Raw genomic sequence first — 15,301 nt, 5'->3', positions numbered from 1 at the left:
GACTCGTGCATCAATCTAGAAGGCGCAGCTCTAGTCTCGTGCAAGGCAAGTGGCCGGCAGAGGATGAAAAATTGAAATTGATGTTTTGCCTCAAACATAAACATTTTTAATTTTTCGTGTGGACAGTCTGTCGCTGTGTTGTATTGTTTGACAATATTTCCTTGAGTTTGCCGTACGAAACACAATGCCACTTCCAGCTGCTCTTGCAGCGAGGTTGGCAAAGAGAGGTCTTGTCAAACCTGCTGAAATTGAAGGTAAGAATGTCAATAGAGGAGGTTAAGCTGTTTTTACTTGTTCACTGGTACCTATTAATTAATTTTGTCACGCAGCAAGAGAACATGATAAAAGAGAAGTGGAAGAAGTTATTGCAGAAGATTATGATGAAAGGGAAAGAGACAGATTGGGTGGTATGGATGACGACGACCCAATGAATGTCGCAAACCTCGAGAAGAAATTTCAGGTTAGCACAACTATTTGCTTTCAATGCAATTCGCTCCATTGACAACCAGCTAATGAATGGTCTTTTCTTATTTTTAGGGTCATCCAGGGTGTCCCAATAAATACAACATATATCATGACTGCACCAAGGCGTGTGCCGAACTTTGGGGTGGAGGAAAGCTCGAACCTGATGCTCGCTATTTAAGGAAAAAAAATAAAATGTTAAAGAAGTATCCACTGCCAGAAAGCTGGAAAGAAGTTTATGATCCTGGCCTGTAAGTCGTGTGTTTTGGGTGGAGCTCTGCAAGAATGAGAGACCATGTTTGTTTGTCTTCATTTAACATCACTTTTGTTTTTATCTTTCTACAGGGGGCGGCACTACTACTGGGATACAGACACAGATGTGGTTTCCTGGTTGCCTCCCACACATCCCAAGGCTTCTGTATCCATGTGTGCAGCTAATCTTCGTGAAGAAAGACACTTAGCTGAAGGAGATCATGATGATGAAGATGAGGATGACGAGGAAGAGGAAGAAGAAAAGGATGATGCGCCTGAAGAAATGGATGTAAGATATTTTCTTTATTTTTCCCTTTTTTAATTTTTTGCCTATTTTCGATGGAGCATTTTAAGACCTACCCAGTACATTTCTTCACTTGTTTATGCACAGTGAATGTCTTATTTTATTCCTGAAATTTTTTTTCATCTGTTGTTTTTTGCAGGAGGACAAAGATCAAGAGGATGCCATTGCTGAACGAAAGCGCAGGCAAAGGGAGGAGCGTGAGCGCATTAGAGCCCGTGGCCGTACGAAGGTTCGGGACAATGACTTAGATCCCATGGATCCTGCATCATACTCTGATATTCCCAGGTTTGTTCCAATGCTGCATCTCTATGCTCTTGATTTGTATTGTCTCAGTTGTTTCTTAGTACTTTTTTCTGTTGGCATCAGGGGTACATGGTCTACTGGTTTGCCTCAGCAAAATGAGGCTAAGACAGGAGTGGACATGACAGCATCAGGACCTCTGTACCAAATGCGTCCCTATCCTAGTCCTGGTGCAGTTCTTAGAGCTAACAAGAAGCCGCCTCCCAAAACTGACAAGAAAGTCTCTTTGCCTGAGCTTCCATAATTGATAAAAGGACCCTGTCTCACAGCTTAAGAGTTAATTTGACCTCAGTTTAACACTGTGACTCAAGTGTTAAAAAAAGTGTTTTTGCATTTGATTGTATGATATGAACTTTGTAAATAAATTAAAAAATTTGAACAGCAGGTTGGAAACAACTTTTTAATTGAGGAGGAATTAAACTCTAAACATAAATTACACATGATTCCATCTTGATTAAAAATTTAACTCTTTTGAATCTTAACAAATGAAGCAGTGTTGGAGAAATATCTTGCATTAGCCTCACTGACATTTTTCTCAGCTGCTTGAGGGTTAACAATTTCCAGACCCTGCAAAAAGAAAAAAAAGAATTTAGATTGAAAATTAAATTATCAGTAGTACACATAGAAACAAAAACCGAATTTAAAAGATTACCTGTAATGGTGTGAAAGCAACACTGGAAGCTGTTCCTGAAACTTGCTTCTTGACTGTGGTGCTACCACCCCAAACTTGCTGTTGTTTCTGAAGATTCTTTTGAAGTGTTTTCGAAATTCGCACTTTGGTTTTCTCATCAACCTGAGGTAGCCTGATCCGGCCAGTACCAGTTTTGCCAATAGTACCTCGATTGTAACCAAGATCTTCTTGATAGGCATCGTCATCAATCTAGAGGAAGTAAATCAAGGAATAATGAGTTAGACAGAAGCACTTCAAAGTTACAGAATGACAAACAGAAGTAAACTTACATCAGCAAAGTTCAGTCTGTTTTGTTGTTTCCTTAGTTCTGTGACAGCATACCGCTCTTTCATCTTACGCACTCTTTTTCCACCACGCCGCTTACGGGATGGATCGATTGGCTTTGGCAATGGCTTTACAAACTTGACTGGCGGTGGTTCCTTCAAACATCACAAAACAGAAAAGAGAAAAGTCAACATCACTAAGACTGGCACTGGCAAACAGTGAAAGAGATAAAGTTGCATGAAATGAAAAACGTACTGTTAATTTGTCCAACTTCTTTTCAATTTCTTCTCGGAACATCTGACCAATGTGTGCATCAGCACTTTCATGGGATGCATCCACTCTGGCAGCCAAAATTCCTTTGCCTGCAACTAGCCTTGCCATCTTCCTTCGGAGATCCTAATGGAAACGAACAGAGTGTTTGTAAATACAATGTAAAAGGAAAAGTATTAATTTAAAAAAAAAAAAAGAACTTACTGGAGGAGCATCTTGCACTATTTCTGAATAATATATAAAACCAGTGTGTGGAAGGGTAGTGACCTGTGAGAATCCTGACAGGGTTTTCTTTTGCGATCCAAGGAGTAGGACATTGCAAGCTGGCATTTTGGAAAGATTTGTGAGACCACCAGCAACACCTAAAATTTCAAGATTATTTTTTTATTTTTTAAAATTATGATGATAAAACTGAAATTCAGATTAATTGGCATATTCTAATCCAACATACCCATCATTTTAGCTGCAGTAGAGGCTCCAACAATGTGAGACAGATTTGGTGCAATAAATGCCATTCTACTCTCAACATATTCATAAATGCGAAGTTTGTAATTGTTTAAGTTAATGGCCATTTCACATGCTTCTACTATGCTTTCCCATTCAGATGGTGTCAATGCTTGCCTGTGTAGGAGAGTCATATTGCTTCATTAACATCAGAGGAACATCAAGCTAAAATTTAGATTAAAAAATATAGTGTGCTAACCCTTGAGTGGTAGATGCAGTTACAGAGACAACCATGATGGTGGCTTGTGTAAGGAATTGTTGCAGTTGTTCATTGTTCTTTGCATTGTCCAGATCATTTCCCAGTTCCTTGACCGTCATGACATATTCCAATGGTCCAACAACCAAGGATTCCAACTCAGGGAATCGTTTAGAATACTTTTCTCGAGTGAATCTGTGAATAACACCTGACAAGATGAGATAACTAGGTTAGACAGTTAGGCATATGGGAAACATTATTTTCAACAGACAATTGATAGAACCACAATCACCTATTTCATTATCAACCTCAACTGCAATATTATTTGCTTCCACAATAAGCAAATATTCGGGATCTTGCTCCACAGGCCCAACAATATCTTCGGGTTTTCGTACTTTATATCTATAAGTTTCTATCTGTTCAAGTATTGACTTCAGCTGATCGGAGTCATGTAATTTAGCAAGCTGACGGATGTTGGTCACTTTCACCTCTGGAAAAGAGTTATGAAAATACGAGTTAGATAGTAAACTTCAATTAGAAATCCGTATAAACCTGCAAAGTCAGAATTATTTTGGACAAAGAAGAGGCCTGTCACAGAATACTCACCGTCCTCAATTTTTGAAGGGATAGCAGGCCTTACAAAGACATGCTCATCATCTCAGCGTCTTCAGCATCCTCAGTGTCCATGACTTCCTCCTCTGGAGCCTCATTTTCTTCCAAATCTGCCAAAAGCTCATCTGCCAAAGACATGTTGACAGTTCACGGTCCACTCTGCAACAAATAGAAAATTTCATGATATAGCTTGTCATACGAAACAAGGTGACTGAAGAATAAACACGTAGAAATGTGGAAGCCAAGGGAAAGAAATGTTATCAGTTTTAACTATTTAACTGTTCAAGACATATAGCCTATCATTCAACCCTAACCTATACTTCGATACAATCAAAAAGTAGCAACCAATATCAAAATTAAGGAATGAAAAATCGAAGATGAACGTGATTCAATCGAGTGATTACGCCAAAGAACACCTACCAGGTCAACCGTTAAAACACAAAACTCTGCGAATCGTTCCGAATGCGAATCACCCGCTTGCGAACCAAACAAACATAAACAAGACACGCCTTGTCCTTCTTGGATAACGACTTGGTCCGGGAGTCCGTTCGCTCCGAGAAGGCGCCGCCGGAACTCGGGTCCGTTTTGCGGGTGAAAGGCAAAGCAGTGCCATCAGCAAACCAACACAGTGGTTGACACTTCGTGATGTGTGTTGTGTATTTTATCCCGCACCCGTGTGCAGGAGGAGATAACTAAATCGATCCGCGCGGGATACTTTCTAAAATCCGTGGTGAACCCTTCTTCCTGCGAGGCCATGGCGTCCTTGTTCAACTACGGGGCGTACTTGTCGGGGGCTGGCGACGGCCTTGAGTCCGCAGCAGACGATGTTGTCGAGGAGAACTACACTTGCTCCATGTGCCTCAACAGCTACCAAAAAGGTGAGTTTTTCTGAATGAGACTTTTGTCGCCCCGCTGCAGGGGCTGCTGCCCGATGCTTGCCCGCGACTGTCGCAGCCTGGGGTCCTGGAGGAGGGCGCCTGGTCATGTGTCATGAAAATGGCGTCTCCAGGGGGTTGGGGTTGGGGGTGGCCGCCTTTGGCTGCTGGCCGCGCCACCCCCTCCCCACCCCATGACAACTCCCAAACAAGCCCATGACGGGATGTTGGGGATGGCTGCTGCGTCGCGTCGTCGCGTCGGCCGAGTGCCGAGCGTCAAGTGCCTTAATGGCCATGCGTAATCCTCGTCTCCTCGAACTAATTGGCTCTCCTTTTTCTCGTTTTCCTCCGCCCGACGAGGAGCCTGGCGGCCTGGCGGCCTTTGTCAGTGGGCGGCGGGGAACGGGAACGTCAGTGGGTTTATGTATTTGAGCAGCCGATGTGCGCTCGCGAGCGAGGCGAGGTTGTTCACATCCGCCAGTGTGTGACACCGTTGGGCAGCACGCAACTCGGCGTGCGATGCGAGCCAACCCCGCACGCCAAGCACGCGTCCACCCCTTTGCCTCCGCCTCCGCCACGCGTGCATGACGGGCGGCTCGGCTCGGCTCCCTTCCCTCGATGCCTCATGGCGCGGCCGCGCTCCGCCGCTCCGCTCGTCAATATCGATTCGTCGAGGGGTGCGCGGCGTGGCGCGGCGCGGCGCCCTGCCGTTGGGGAGGGGGTTGCGCGGGTTGCGCGCCACCAGCTGTGATACGTGGAGCCGTCGCGTGCCATTTGAAATGCTAATTTGCCTCCAGTTTCTTATTCACGCCACGCAGGATCGCGCGGTGGCGGTGGCATCGCAAGCGCCTACCTCCACGACGACGCGGCGAGCGCTCGCCCGGTTCGGGTGTGCGTGCCGAGCCGCCGAGCCGCCGAGCGAGAGGTACCCAGGTAGCCGCCGCATGCGCGGGGCCGCGGTAGCCGCGCGGACGAGGGGGGGGGGGGCTCGGTACTTCATGCACTCGCGATGGTACCCGTTAATACGCCGCCGGCCTGCTTCCTCCTCGTCGCTGCCGGCGAGAGCGGCCGCGTACGTCTACGTACGTCCAGCTCGAAAGCGGGTGTGGTTTTCGGGTCGCGCGCTGCACTCTGAGGCGTCGCTCTGTCTCTCTCGCACCCATACGGAACGCGCCATGAGTGCGAGAGAGACTGACCGCTGCTTTCGCCGTTATCAGCAGCGTGGCTTTTCGGAGGGCTTTGGCGGGCCTGATGACGTGCAGCCTGCCGACCGATTCCGAGGGTCGCTCTGTCTCTCTCGCACTCTTGGGGCGTTCCGTGCGGGCGCGACGAAAAAGACCCTCGGGATGAGTGAGGGTCCTTCGGCCTGGGCGCGGCGCTCCTCGTCGGCAAGCGAGTCCTAGCTGGAGTGTCCCCTCCACTGTGAGGGTGACACAACGCTCGCTCCGCGGCGACTCGGTGTCAAGGTGGAGCAGTGCGGTGCGGGCTGCGTCGCCGGCCCCTCCGCTCGGACGCAGCCACAGGGAGCCGGCGCATGGGCCTAACTCAACTCTGGCTTCCCCTCCCCCTCCCCTCCCCTCCCCTCCCCCTCCCCCTCCCCTCCCCCTCCCCTCCCCTCCCCCTTCCCCTCGCCGCTGTGCACCTGAAAGTAATGCCTGGCCCGCCGGCCCGGCCTCCAGGTTTGCCTCCAGGTTTGCCTCCAGGTTTGCCTCCAGGTTTGCCTCCAGGTTTGCCTCCAGGTTTGCCTCCAGGTTTGCCTCCAGGTTTGCCTCCAGGTTTGCCTCCAGGTTTGCCTCCAGGTTTGCCTCCAGGTTTGCCTCCAGGTTTGCCTCCAGGCCTCCAGGCGGCGGCAGGCAGCAGGGTGGCCTCGTCGCCTTGGCCGGCACTGCGCGCTGCGCGCTCGCATCGGTGCGGGAAAGAAGCCAATAAAATTTGGACGTCCTCCCCCTGCTTCCCTTGTCTGCCTGCCTGGCTCGCTGCCTGGGGAGTGCGAGTGAGACGGAGTGAGTGTGAGTCGCCTTGACGTCGTCGCGGTCCGCGAATGCGCGAAGCGCGAACCCCACAGTGTGGGGAGGAGGCCGGGCGACTAACCGCAAGCAAACACACTGTAGTTTTTCTTTACCTCTTCTCGGCTTCCGCCGGGTTCCCGCGGCGTTTCCGCTTTTGCCGCTGACAGTGTGCTGTCTCCCTCGCACTCGTTGGGCGCCCCCTGTGGGTGGGAGAGAGACAGCGAGTGTTGGGAATCAGTCTGCGGAGCGGCGGGTCGGCCTGGCCGGGTCGCTGACGCCAGGGCAGTCGAGCGATGCCCTGTCTCTGTCGCACTCGCGGGACCCTCCACGAGGGTGCGAGAGAGACAGAGCGACAGGCGGCCTCCACTTGACTTCCTGATAACCCCAACCCCGGCGTGCCCCGGCGTGCCCGTCGGCATCGCTGCCGTCATATCTGCGAACACCGAGCGGACCGGATCGGTCGGGCGGGTCGGTTCGCAATGCAGTGCACCACCGCCAGCTGATGCCGTACACGTCTCTCCGTCTCCGTCGCACGCGTGGCGCGTGGCGCGGCCGCGGGCCCGCAGCGGTGCGAGAGAGACGGAGCGACAGAGCAGTGTGCTGACCCCCGCGATGCCAGGCCGTCTGCGAGGTCTGCGTCAGCCGGCGGCAGCGCGACGCGACGGGGTCAGCAGCACCAGCCAAGTGCCGCTCGTCGCTCTGTCTCTCTCGCACCCGCGGGGCGTCCCGTCGAGGTGCGAGAGAGACAGAGCGACGACTCTCGGCATCCCGGCGGGGCACAGCGGGGCGGCGACGCGGCGTGCCGCTCGTTGTGCTCGTTGCCTGGCCCGCGGAGTCCGCGGCGAGGAGGCCGCGATAAGCAGCCGGCCGCCGCCCCCGCGCCACTCCACTGCAAGGCCCTGTGGGGCACTACACCGCAGTAATGCCGCACTTACGCTTCGTTCAAATTCTGCCGCCGGTGTCGAAGGAGTTTACACAGCGGCGGCAAGTTAAAGACGCGTGCCAGCCCCTGTGGTCGGGCGGGTAGGCAATCCCGCGCGGCACCGGCGCGAGAGGTTGCCTACCTCGCCGTTGGCAGGCGTTCGGCGCACAGTGGGCCAGAAGACCGCTGGAGGCGGCCAAAACTCTAGACGCGTTTTGAGCTCCAGAGTCGCTAAATGGGACTCGAACCGAACGTGTGACCCCACCAATGGATTGCTCTCCGAACGAGGAATCCATTGGTGGGGTCACACGCTCGGTTCGAGTGCTGTTTAGCGACTCTGGAGCTCAAATCGCGTCTAGAGTTTTGGCCGCCTCCACCGGTCTTCTGGCCCACTGTGCGGCGCTGTCCCTTGAAGCCGTGGCACGCCGTGGCGCGACCTTGAGCCGCCCCCTGTGGTCGACCGGGCCCTGGACCAGGCTGTCTCCAGGCTGCTCCTCTGGGCGTCCCGGGCACTCCGGGCATTCCGGCTCCGGGCACTTTGGGGGCACTCGGGTCCCCGCGCGCATCCGGACCGGTCTTTCGTGCTTGCGCGCTGTCCCGAAGCCGGTGGAGGCCTGGCGACGAAACCGCCTCGGGTCGGGACTGACCAGCTGTCTCCAGCCCTTGGCAATAACCGGCACTGGGAGGCTACGCACTTTGTTGGTCTTCGTCTCGCGCGATCGTGTCAGCCTGTAGTCGTTTGTCGTCGCTTCTGTCTCGTCTTCTGCAGTGAGGAGCGCGTAGCATGTGTCGGAGCGCAGGGGACGAATCCGGTTGACTGCAGCATGTCCGTGGTCAGCCCTTGGTCAATAACCCCGGGGCGGGATGTACGCCTTCACCTGCTGCTCTGCGTGTCGTCTTTGTGGTCTTCTGCCTGGTCCCTGCTGCGGCCTGTCTCGTTTTGCAGTGGCGGAGCGGCCGTAACGCCATGGTGGTAGCCTATCGGAATGGAGGCGGGTTCGCTCGACGCGCGCCTCGGGTGTCCGTTGGGTTGCCTGCCCCGCCGGCGCTTGGCTTGTCTTGGCGACGGTAACCCCATCCTTGCGGAACCGGGGGCGGGGGCGGGGGCGGGGCGCGCGCACAGGCGACGAGCCCGTGCAGCGCGAAGCAGCGACAAAGCAGCGCGTAGCCATGCCGTGGTGCAGTCCACCGCGCGCGAGCCCGGGATTCGGGTTTCGCGCGACCACTAGTGGACACGTTCTGTGGCTGCGCTCTGCTCGCTCTGGACTGACTGGCCACTGCAAACTGATTCCGAGAGTCGTTTTGGTCGCCCTCTCCCGCACCTGTACTGGCCGCCACATGAGTGCGAGAGAGACAGAGCGGCGAAATCAGTCTGCTGGCCTCGCTTTGAACGGCTCGGGTGACGCGCTGCGGCGGCAGGCAGCAGCCACTCGCAGTGTCACAGCCCTTGAAATGGGCCGGGCGGACAACGGGGCCGGCATGTAATGTGCACGGGCTGCTAGTCGCACAGACGGACGGACAGACAGACAGACAGACAGACAGACATATAGACACTAGGCGTGCCGGAGATATTTTCGACTTGCGGACTTTAAACGAATTCCCCCTTAATTGAGTCGAAATTTGTTGCAGAGGCGTGATTCGATCCCCCACCCCTCCACACACACGCACTGACGCACTCCACCGCATGCAGGGGTCTTGACCGGCGTAACAGAGTCGCAACGTAACTGTTCCTTTGTTGCTGGCGAGTCCAGCCCGTCCAGTCCTCTCGGCTGCGAGTGCGAGGCCTCTGTGGTAGGCAACCCGTCCCGACGCACAGTGGGCCAGAAGACCGGAGGAGGCGGCCAAAACTCTACACGCGTTTTGAGCTCCTGAGTCGCTAAATGGGGCTCGAACCGAACGTGTGACCCCACCAATGGATTGCTCTCCGAACGAGGAATCCATTGGTGGGGTCACAGGTTCGGTTCGAGTCCCACTTAGCGACTCTGGAGCTCAAAACGCGTCGAGACTTTCGGCCGCCTGTGCCGGTCCTCTGGCCCTCTGTGCGACGTACTCGGCCTCAATCCGAAGGACCGTTTGGTCGCTCTGTCTCTATGACTTTGGTCGTATCTCAATGACGTGGCCCGTTCGCCGGCCTCGCTGTCTCACTCTCGCTGCAGGCCGGGCTTCGGCTGCTGGGGCGGGCCGGCGGCGTGTGAGTGCGACAGACGCGACAGACGTCAGCGCGTCCTGCGTGCGCGGCGATGCAAGGCGATGCAAGGCGCTGCTCGGGATTACCTAATTCGAAAAACGACCGAGCTCGGCTCTCCCCGCGGCGGGCCCGCACACTGACGCCGAGAGTCATTTCGTCGCCCTGTCTCCCTCGCAACCATGCGGGACGCTCCGCGAGTGCGAGAGAGACAGAGCGACGAAAACGACTCTCGGAATGAGTCTGCTGCAGCCGGGGTCGCCCTGCCCGAGGCCCTGCCGCCCTTTTCTCTGCGGTTTTTGGCGGCAAGCCTCTGTGTAACGTTCACCGCCTCGCCCACGGTTGGTGATACTCGCGGGGATAATTAATGCGGTAATGTAAATATTATTTTCGTCGGAGAGTGCGCGGTGTGCCGGGCGGGGCGGGGCGGGGTGGGGCGTTTGGACGTAACAGCGTGGGAGTCGTGCAGTAGCCCTCGTGTATTTAAGACACGCGCGCGGTCCAGTCTGCGCTTGTGTGTGTGTGTGTGTGTGAGTGGTTGTATGTGTATCGAAACGGTGCATCGAATAATAACGACGCATCGAAGCGGGGGAAAGTCATTTCGACGCGCCATTTCACTCGCCAGTGTCATTAGTCATTAATGACTGGCTGTATGTGGTTTCTGTTTTTTTCTTCCTTCTTCCGTTTTTTTTTTTCGGGGATTGACGCTGTGCTGGAGTAATGAGCTCCCGAGCCGACACCTCGGTTTCTTTCCTGCCTCCGCGCCACCCCTCACCTCTTCGGCTTCATCGAGAGAGATGTTTCTCTCGGCTGGCATATCGAAAGGCGACAACTTTTTTCAAGTTTGGAGCTTTGTCTCTTTCAAGTCTAGTCGAAGTGCGGGTGCCTGTCGCAGCCCCCGCATCTTGACGCACCCCGACGGCCAGGCGACGGGCATCCCCGAAAACACGACGGCGACCTGCATCCCGCGTCTCGGCCCCGCCCCGCCCCGCCCCACCTCGCCCCGCGCGGCGTTCCCAGCGACCCGCGTGTCCGTCTGGCGTGGCTGGCGTGGCTGGCGTGGCTCGCCAGGGCGCGGCACGTCGGCAGAGCGTTGCACGCAATTTATGGCCGGTCATAGTGCATGCCTGCATGCGTTGGGAGCGAGTGAGTGTGTGGTGGGGCAGGGCCAGGCAGGGCCAGGCAGGCCCGCCCAGGCAGGGACTCCGGGGATCTGGAGCACGCCGGAAGTGGCGCCGGAATTTTAAAGGGACCAAGCAAGCGGTGCGTGAGGGACGAGAGGGCGCCCGCCTTTTTGCATAAGAGCTGCTATCGCGCTATCGCGCCTATCGCGCTCGCCTGCAGGCCGCGGGGCTGCCTTGTCGTCGCGTGCGTTACCGGCAACGCACAGTGGGCCAGAAGACCGGCGGAGGCGGCCCAAATCCCGGACGCGTTTTGAGCTCCAGAGTCGCTAAATGGGACTCGAACCGAACGTGTGACCCCACCAATGGATTCCTCGTTCGGAGAGCAATCCATTGGTGGGGTCACACGTTCGGTTCGAGTCCCATTTAGCGACTCTGGAGCTCAAAACGCGTCCGGGATTTCGACCGCCTCCACCGGTCTTCTTGCCCACTGTGGAACGCGCTCCGAGAGCTGCTCCCCGAGCGCCTGCGAAGTGCCGGGTAGGCAATCCCGCAAGACAAACTGACGTGGCGGCGCTGCCTACCTCACAGGCGTTCCGGTAGAGAGCTTTGCGGTGAAGTCCTCGGCTGATTTTTTTCCTGCTCCGAGCGAACGGGCTCTTTGACGTGCATCAGGCTGAGTCGGCACTGCGGGCACTACACTGCAGGCTGTGCCGGGCTGTGCTGACGCCAGGCTGACGCCGGCCGTCCGTTGAGGTGCTTCACTTGTTGTTGGCGATGTTGTTGATGGCGACGGGGGTCGTCCGTCCCGGTCCGTCCTGCTGCAGCCTGCCCGCTCCCCGCCAAATCGCCCATTGTCAGCGGGGCTTCAGTCTAGCGGCCCATCGCCTTATGCAAGTCTACGAAAGCGAAAAAGCCGCGGCGAAAAACGGACCAGAAATTGCGGCGGCTGAAACTGAAACCGGCGCATCGGGGGGCGTCGTCCCCCCCCCTCCCCTCCCGGCCGCATCGGTTCGTTTTTCCCACGTGTTATGCAGCGGCTGCAGAGACTGGAGTGGAGAAACGGGTCGTGATCTAGGAGCTTCAAATCGAGAACCAGAGCGCGCCGCGTCGCCGTGTGGAGCCGTGTGGTCCGACGACGGCGAGCTCGGAGGCTGGAAGCAGCTGGAAGACGTTGTCCCGTATGTCCAGAATTATTGTTCTCCAGCCGAGGCTCAAGCCTGCTGGAGTAACCCGCTTCTGGAGTCTCCCCGTGAGAGTATCCCTGCTGGAGTATCCCTGCTGGAGTATCCCTGCTGGAGTATCCCTGCTGGAGTATCCCTGCTGGAGTATCCCTGCTGGAGTATCCCTGCTGGAGTATCCCTGCTGGAGTATCCCTGCTGGAGTATCCCTGCTGGAGTATCCCTGCTGGAGTATCCCTGCTGGAGTATCCCTGCTGGAGTATCCCTGCTGGAGTATCCCTGCTGGAGTATCCCTGCTGGAGTATCCCTGCTGGAGTATCCCTGCTGGAGTATCCCTGCTGGAGTATCCCTGCTGGAGTATCCCTGCTGGAGTATCCCTGCTGGAGTATCCCTGCTGGAGTATCCCTGCTGGAGTATCCCTGCTGGAGTATCCCTGCTGGAGTATCCCTGCTGGAGTATCCCTGCTGGAGTATCCCTGCTGGAGTATCCCTGCTGGAGTATCCCTGCTGGAGTATCCCTGCTGGAGTACCCCTGCTGGAGTCCGTCGTGCGCTCTTTCGCGAGGCGCCGCCCAACGCTTCCCCCCTGCGTTCGCTTCCCAGAAATGTCAACCCCGGGTCGGCTAAAAACGCGGCAAAAAGAGCGACGCAGCGGAGGAGCGAACCCGAGCCGCACGCGCGACACCAGAATTATAAGCGGAAACGCGGCAGCGCCGAGTGACGCGACAACCCGGTACACTGCAAAACAAAGCCGGCCGGCCCCGTCACACACACTCGCACTCTCACACACACAGTGACGCCATACTCATTTCGTTTTGTTTTGGGCTTTCTCCGCTACACTGCTACGCGGGCCTGCCGGGCCTGCTGCCGCCGTGTCGCTGCGACGTATCCGATGACGATCACAACAGCCGCCACAACAACACGCCACACAATTAGGCAGAGGGGGAGGGAGGGGGGAGGGAGGGGGCGTGATGATTCGCTGCTCCTGTTGTTAATCCGTTACGTGGCGGTGCTTTGCGCGACTGTACAGACTGTAGAGGCTGCCGCACCGCCACAGCCCCCTTGCGACGCGTGCCGCGCGCTGCCTCGCCTTGATCGAGAGGGCGGTGACGCAATGATGGCCCGCCCGGAAGAGGTGCCAAGTGCGATGTCTGCGATGTGGGATTGTGGGAGGGAGGGACAATTAGAAGAAAGTCTTCACCGCGTCGGCCTGGATGGAGGCTGGCGGCGCCCTGTGCTCCGCTGGCTTGCCTACCCGCTCGTCGCCCCCCCCCCCCCTCTCTCTCTCTCTCTCTCAAGCACCCACACGGGACGCCCCGCCAGTGCGAGAGAGACGGCTGCCGCGGCTTGCTGCTCGGCAGTGACAAACAGTGACGACTTTTGCCCACACTGCTTTACCCGTGCCTTACTGCCGGCAGCGGCGTTAGGACACGGCCAGCCCTTCTCCTGCCAGGCTTGACCGGTCCAGTAGACACACACACACACACACACACACACACACACACACACACACAGCAACACATTGAGGTGGTGGCTCCACTCCATTGCAAAGTGTCGTGGCGTTGCTGTTCGGCTGCCGCGAGCTGCCGGTCTGTCCTACGAGCGTGCATGTGCTTCCTTGATCCCTCTCCCGCGAACCTAGCCACTGCCAAAATTTCGCATGCAGCCCAGGGACAACACTATGCAATATCGCGCAGGACGAAATGGTTCATTGTCTTTGCTTAATCCTGTACACTATTTTTAATTTTTTTTTTTCTCGTGCGGGTATCTGGGTCTCGGCCCTTCCCCCGTTTTCGTGGCAGTGGATGGCCAGGCCGGCCCAGGCGGTCCCGGTGGAATCCGATGGATAGATGAGCGACTGTGCCACAAACCCACTGCCAATGCCGCGGGCTGAATCCGAGGGTCCCGGGTTCGACTATCATCGCCGGCGTGCGGTCTGCCGGGAATAGAATTAGTTTCCGATGGCCGGCCGGGTGTTTCACGGCCCCGTCGGCGAGCCCGTTGCATATCTCTCTCTCTCTCTCTCTCTCTCTCTCTCTCTCTCTCTCTCTCTCTCTCTCTCTCTCTCTCTCTCTCTCTCTCTCTCTCTCTCTCTCGCACCCCTGCCGGACGCGCCGTGAGTGCGAGAGAGACAGCGCGACAAAAGCGCTGTTCGGCTTGGACCGATTCCTCCAGTGATGATCCACGCCGCCGGCAGCCTCGCGGGAAGCACCTGTAATTTTACCTCATCTCTCCGCCTTCGTGCCACAGAGAGATAGAAAGGGGGGGGGACTGTGGCGCGCGGCCCGAAACAAAACCAGCAGACAGTCGTTCCGTCGCTCTGTCTCTCTCGCACTCAGGGGGCGTGCCGTGGCGGTGGGAGAGAGGCAGGGCGACGACGTACACTGTGGCAAAAAGGTACGGAAAATCCTGTTAATTTTTTTGCCAGGATTCTCCGTAGCCCTCTTATCAATATTCTCCGTAGGCTCTTACAGTATTCTCCGTAGGGCCGCACAGTATTCTCTGTAAATCCGCACAGTCTTCTCCGTAGGACCTCGAAGACTGTATAGTCCTACGGAGATCACTGTGCGGTCCTACGGAGAATACTGTGCGGTCCTACAGAAAATACTGTAAGAGCCTACGGAGAATATTGATAAGGGGCCTACGGAGAATTACCACAAGCTGTTTACAGAATTTTCCGTAGCTTTTTGCCACAGTGTAGGTCTCAGCCTCGCCGAGATAGCACGCGACGTATGCAAACGGCGGCATCAAGGTCTCGCTGCCGATTCGGTTCAAGTTGAAGCAGGCGGAGCAGGCGAAGCGGGCCGTGAACTTGAGGGCAGGACTGCCGTGCAGGCCGCCAGCCTGCCAAGCCGACCGGCCGGCCGCACAGTGGGCCAGAAGACCGGCGGAGCGGCCAAAATTATCGACGCGTTTTGAGCTCCAGAGTCGCTAAATGGGACTCGAACCGAACGTGTGACCCCACCAATGGATTGCTCTCCGAACGAGGAGTCCATTGGTGGGGTCACACGGTCGGTTGGTGTCCCGTTTAGCGACTCTACACGCAAAAAAATATAAATCAGACCCGTGCTAATTTTTTTAACAGATCGTTTTTAGCACGGGCGCTAAAAAACTAGCACAGCTACAAGCGACCTCAGGTGCGCGCGGCCAGATGG

At 55.9% G+C, this 15,301-nt stretch overlaps 3 protein-coding genes across 3 annotated transcripts in view; 2 read left to right on the top strand and 1 right to left on the bottom strand.

The window, feature by feature from the left end:
• Positions 1 to 36: 36 nt before the first annotated feature.
• LOC117651788 (polyglutamine-binding protein 1) lies at positions 37 to 1,702 on the top strand. The gene is made up of 6 exons (XM_034396136.1): positions 37 to 254; positions 330 to 460; positions 538 to 713; positions 808 to 1,003; positions 1,158 to 1,303; positions 1,385 to 1,702. Exons 1-6 carry the CDS (start codon positions 185 to 187, stop codon positions 1,560 to 1,562), a joined length of 897 nt encoding a protein of 298 aa, XP_034252027.1. The 5' UTR covers positions 37 to 184; the 3' UTR covers positions 1,563 to 1,702.
• LOC117651784 (U4/U6 small nuclear ribonucleoprotein Prp31) lies at positions 1,692 to 4,011 on the bottom strand. Its single transcript, XM_034396129.1, is given in 10 exon segments — positions 1,692 to 1,885; positions 1,971 to 2,198; positions 2,279 to 2,428; positions 2,529 to 2,669; positions 2,748 to 2,905; positions 2,995 to 3,164; positions 3,247 to 3,451; positions 3,536 to 3,733; positions 3,850 to 3,907; positions 3,910 to 4,011. Coding segments are annotated over 10 exon segments (1,497 nt in total). The 5' UTR covers positions 3,994 to 4,011; the 3' UTR covers positions 1,692 to 1,780.
• Positions 4,012 to 4,444: 433 nt separating this feature from the next.
• LOC117651781 overlaps positions 4,445 to 15,301 on the top strand; it is a 62,357-nt gene continuing 51,500 nt past the window's right edge. Inside the window, exon 1 of the mRNA XM_034396120.1 lies at positions 4,445 to 4,733. Within this exon, the coding sequence (XP_034252011.1) occupies positions 4,610 to 4,733 (124 nt within the window). The 5' untranslated portion in view covers positions 4,445 to 4,609. The remainder of the gene's footprint in view (positions 4,734 to 15,301) is intronic.

Source organism: Thrips palmi, unplaced genomic scaffold (assembly GCF_012932325.1).
Source record: "Thrips palmi isolate BJ-2018 unplaced genomic scaffold, TpBJ-2018v1 HiC_scaffold_6, whole genome shotgun sequence".
Classification (NCBI taxonomy): Eukaryota; Metazoa; Arthropoda; class Insecta; order Thysanoptera; family Thripidae; genus Thrips; species Thrips palmi.
This window is presented reverse-complemented; position numbering and strand designations above follow the sequence as displayed.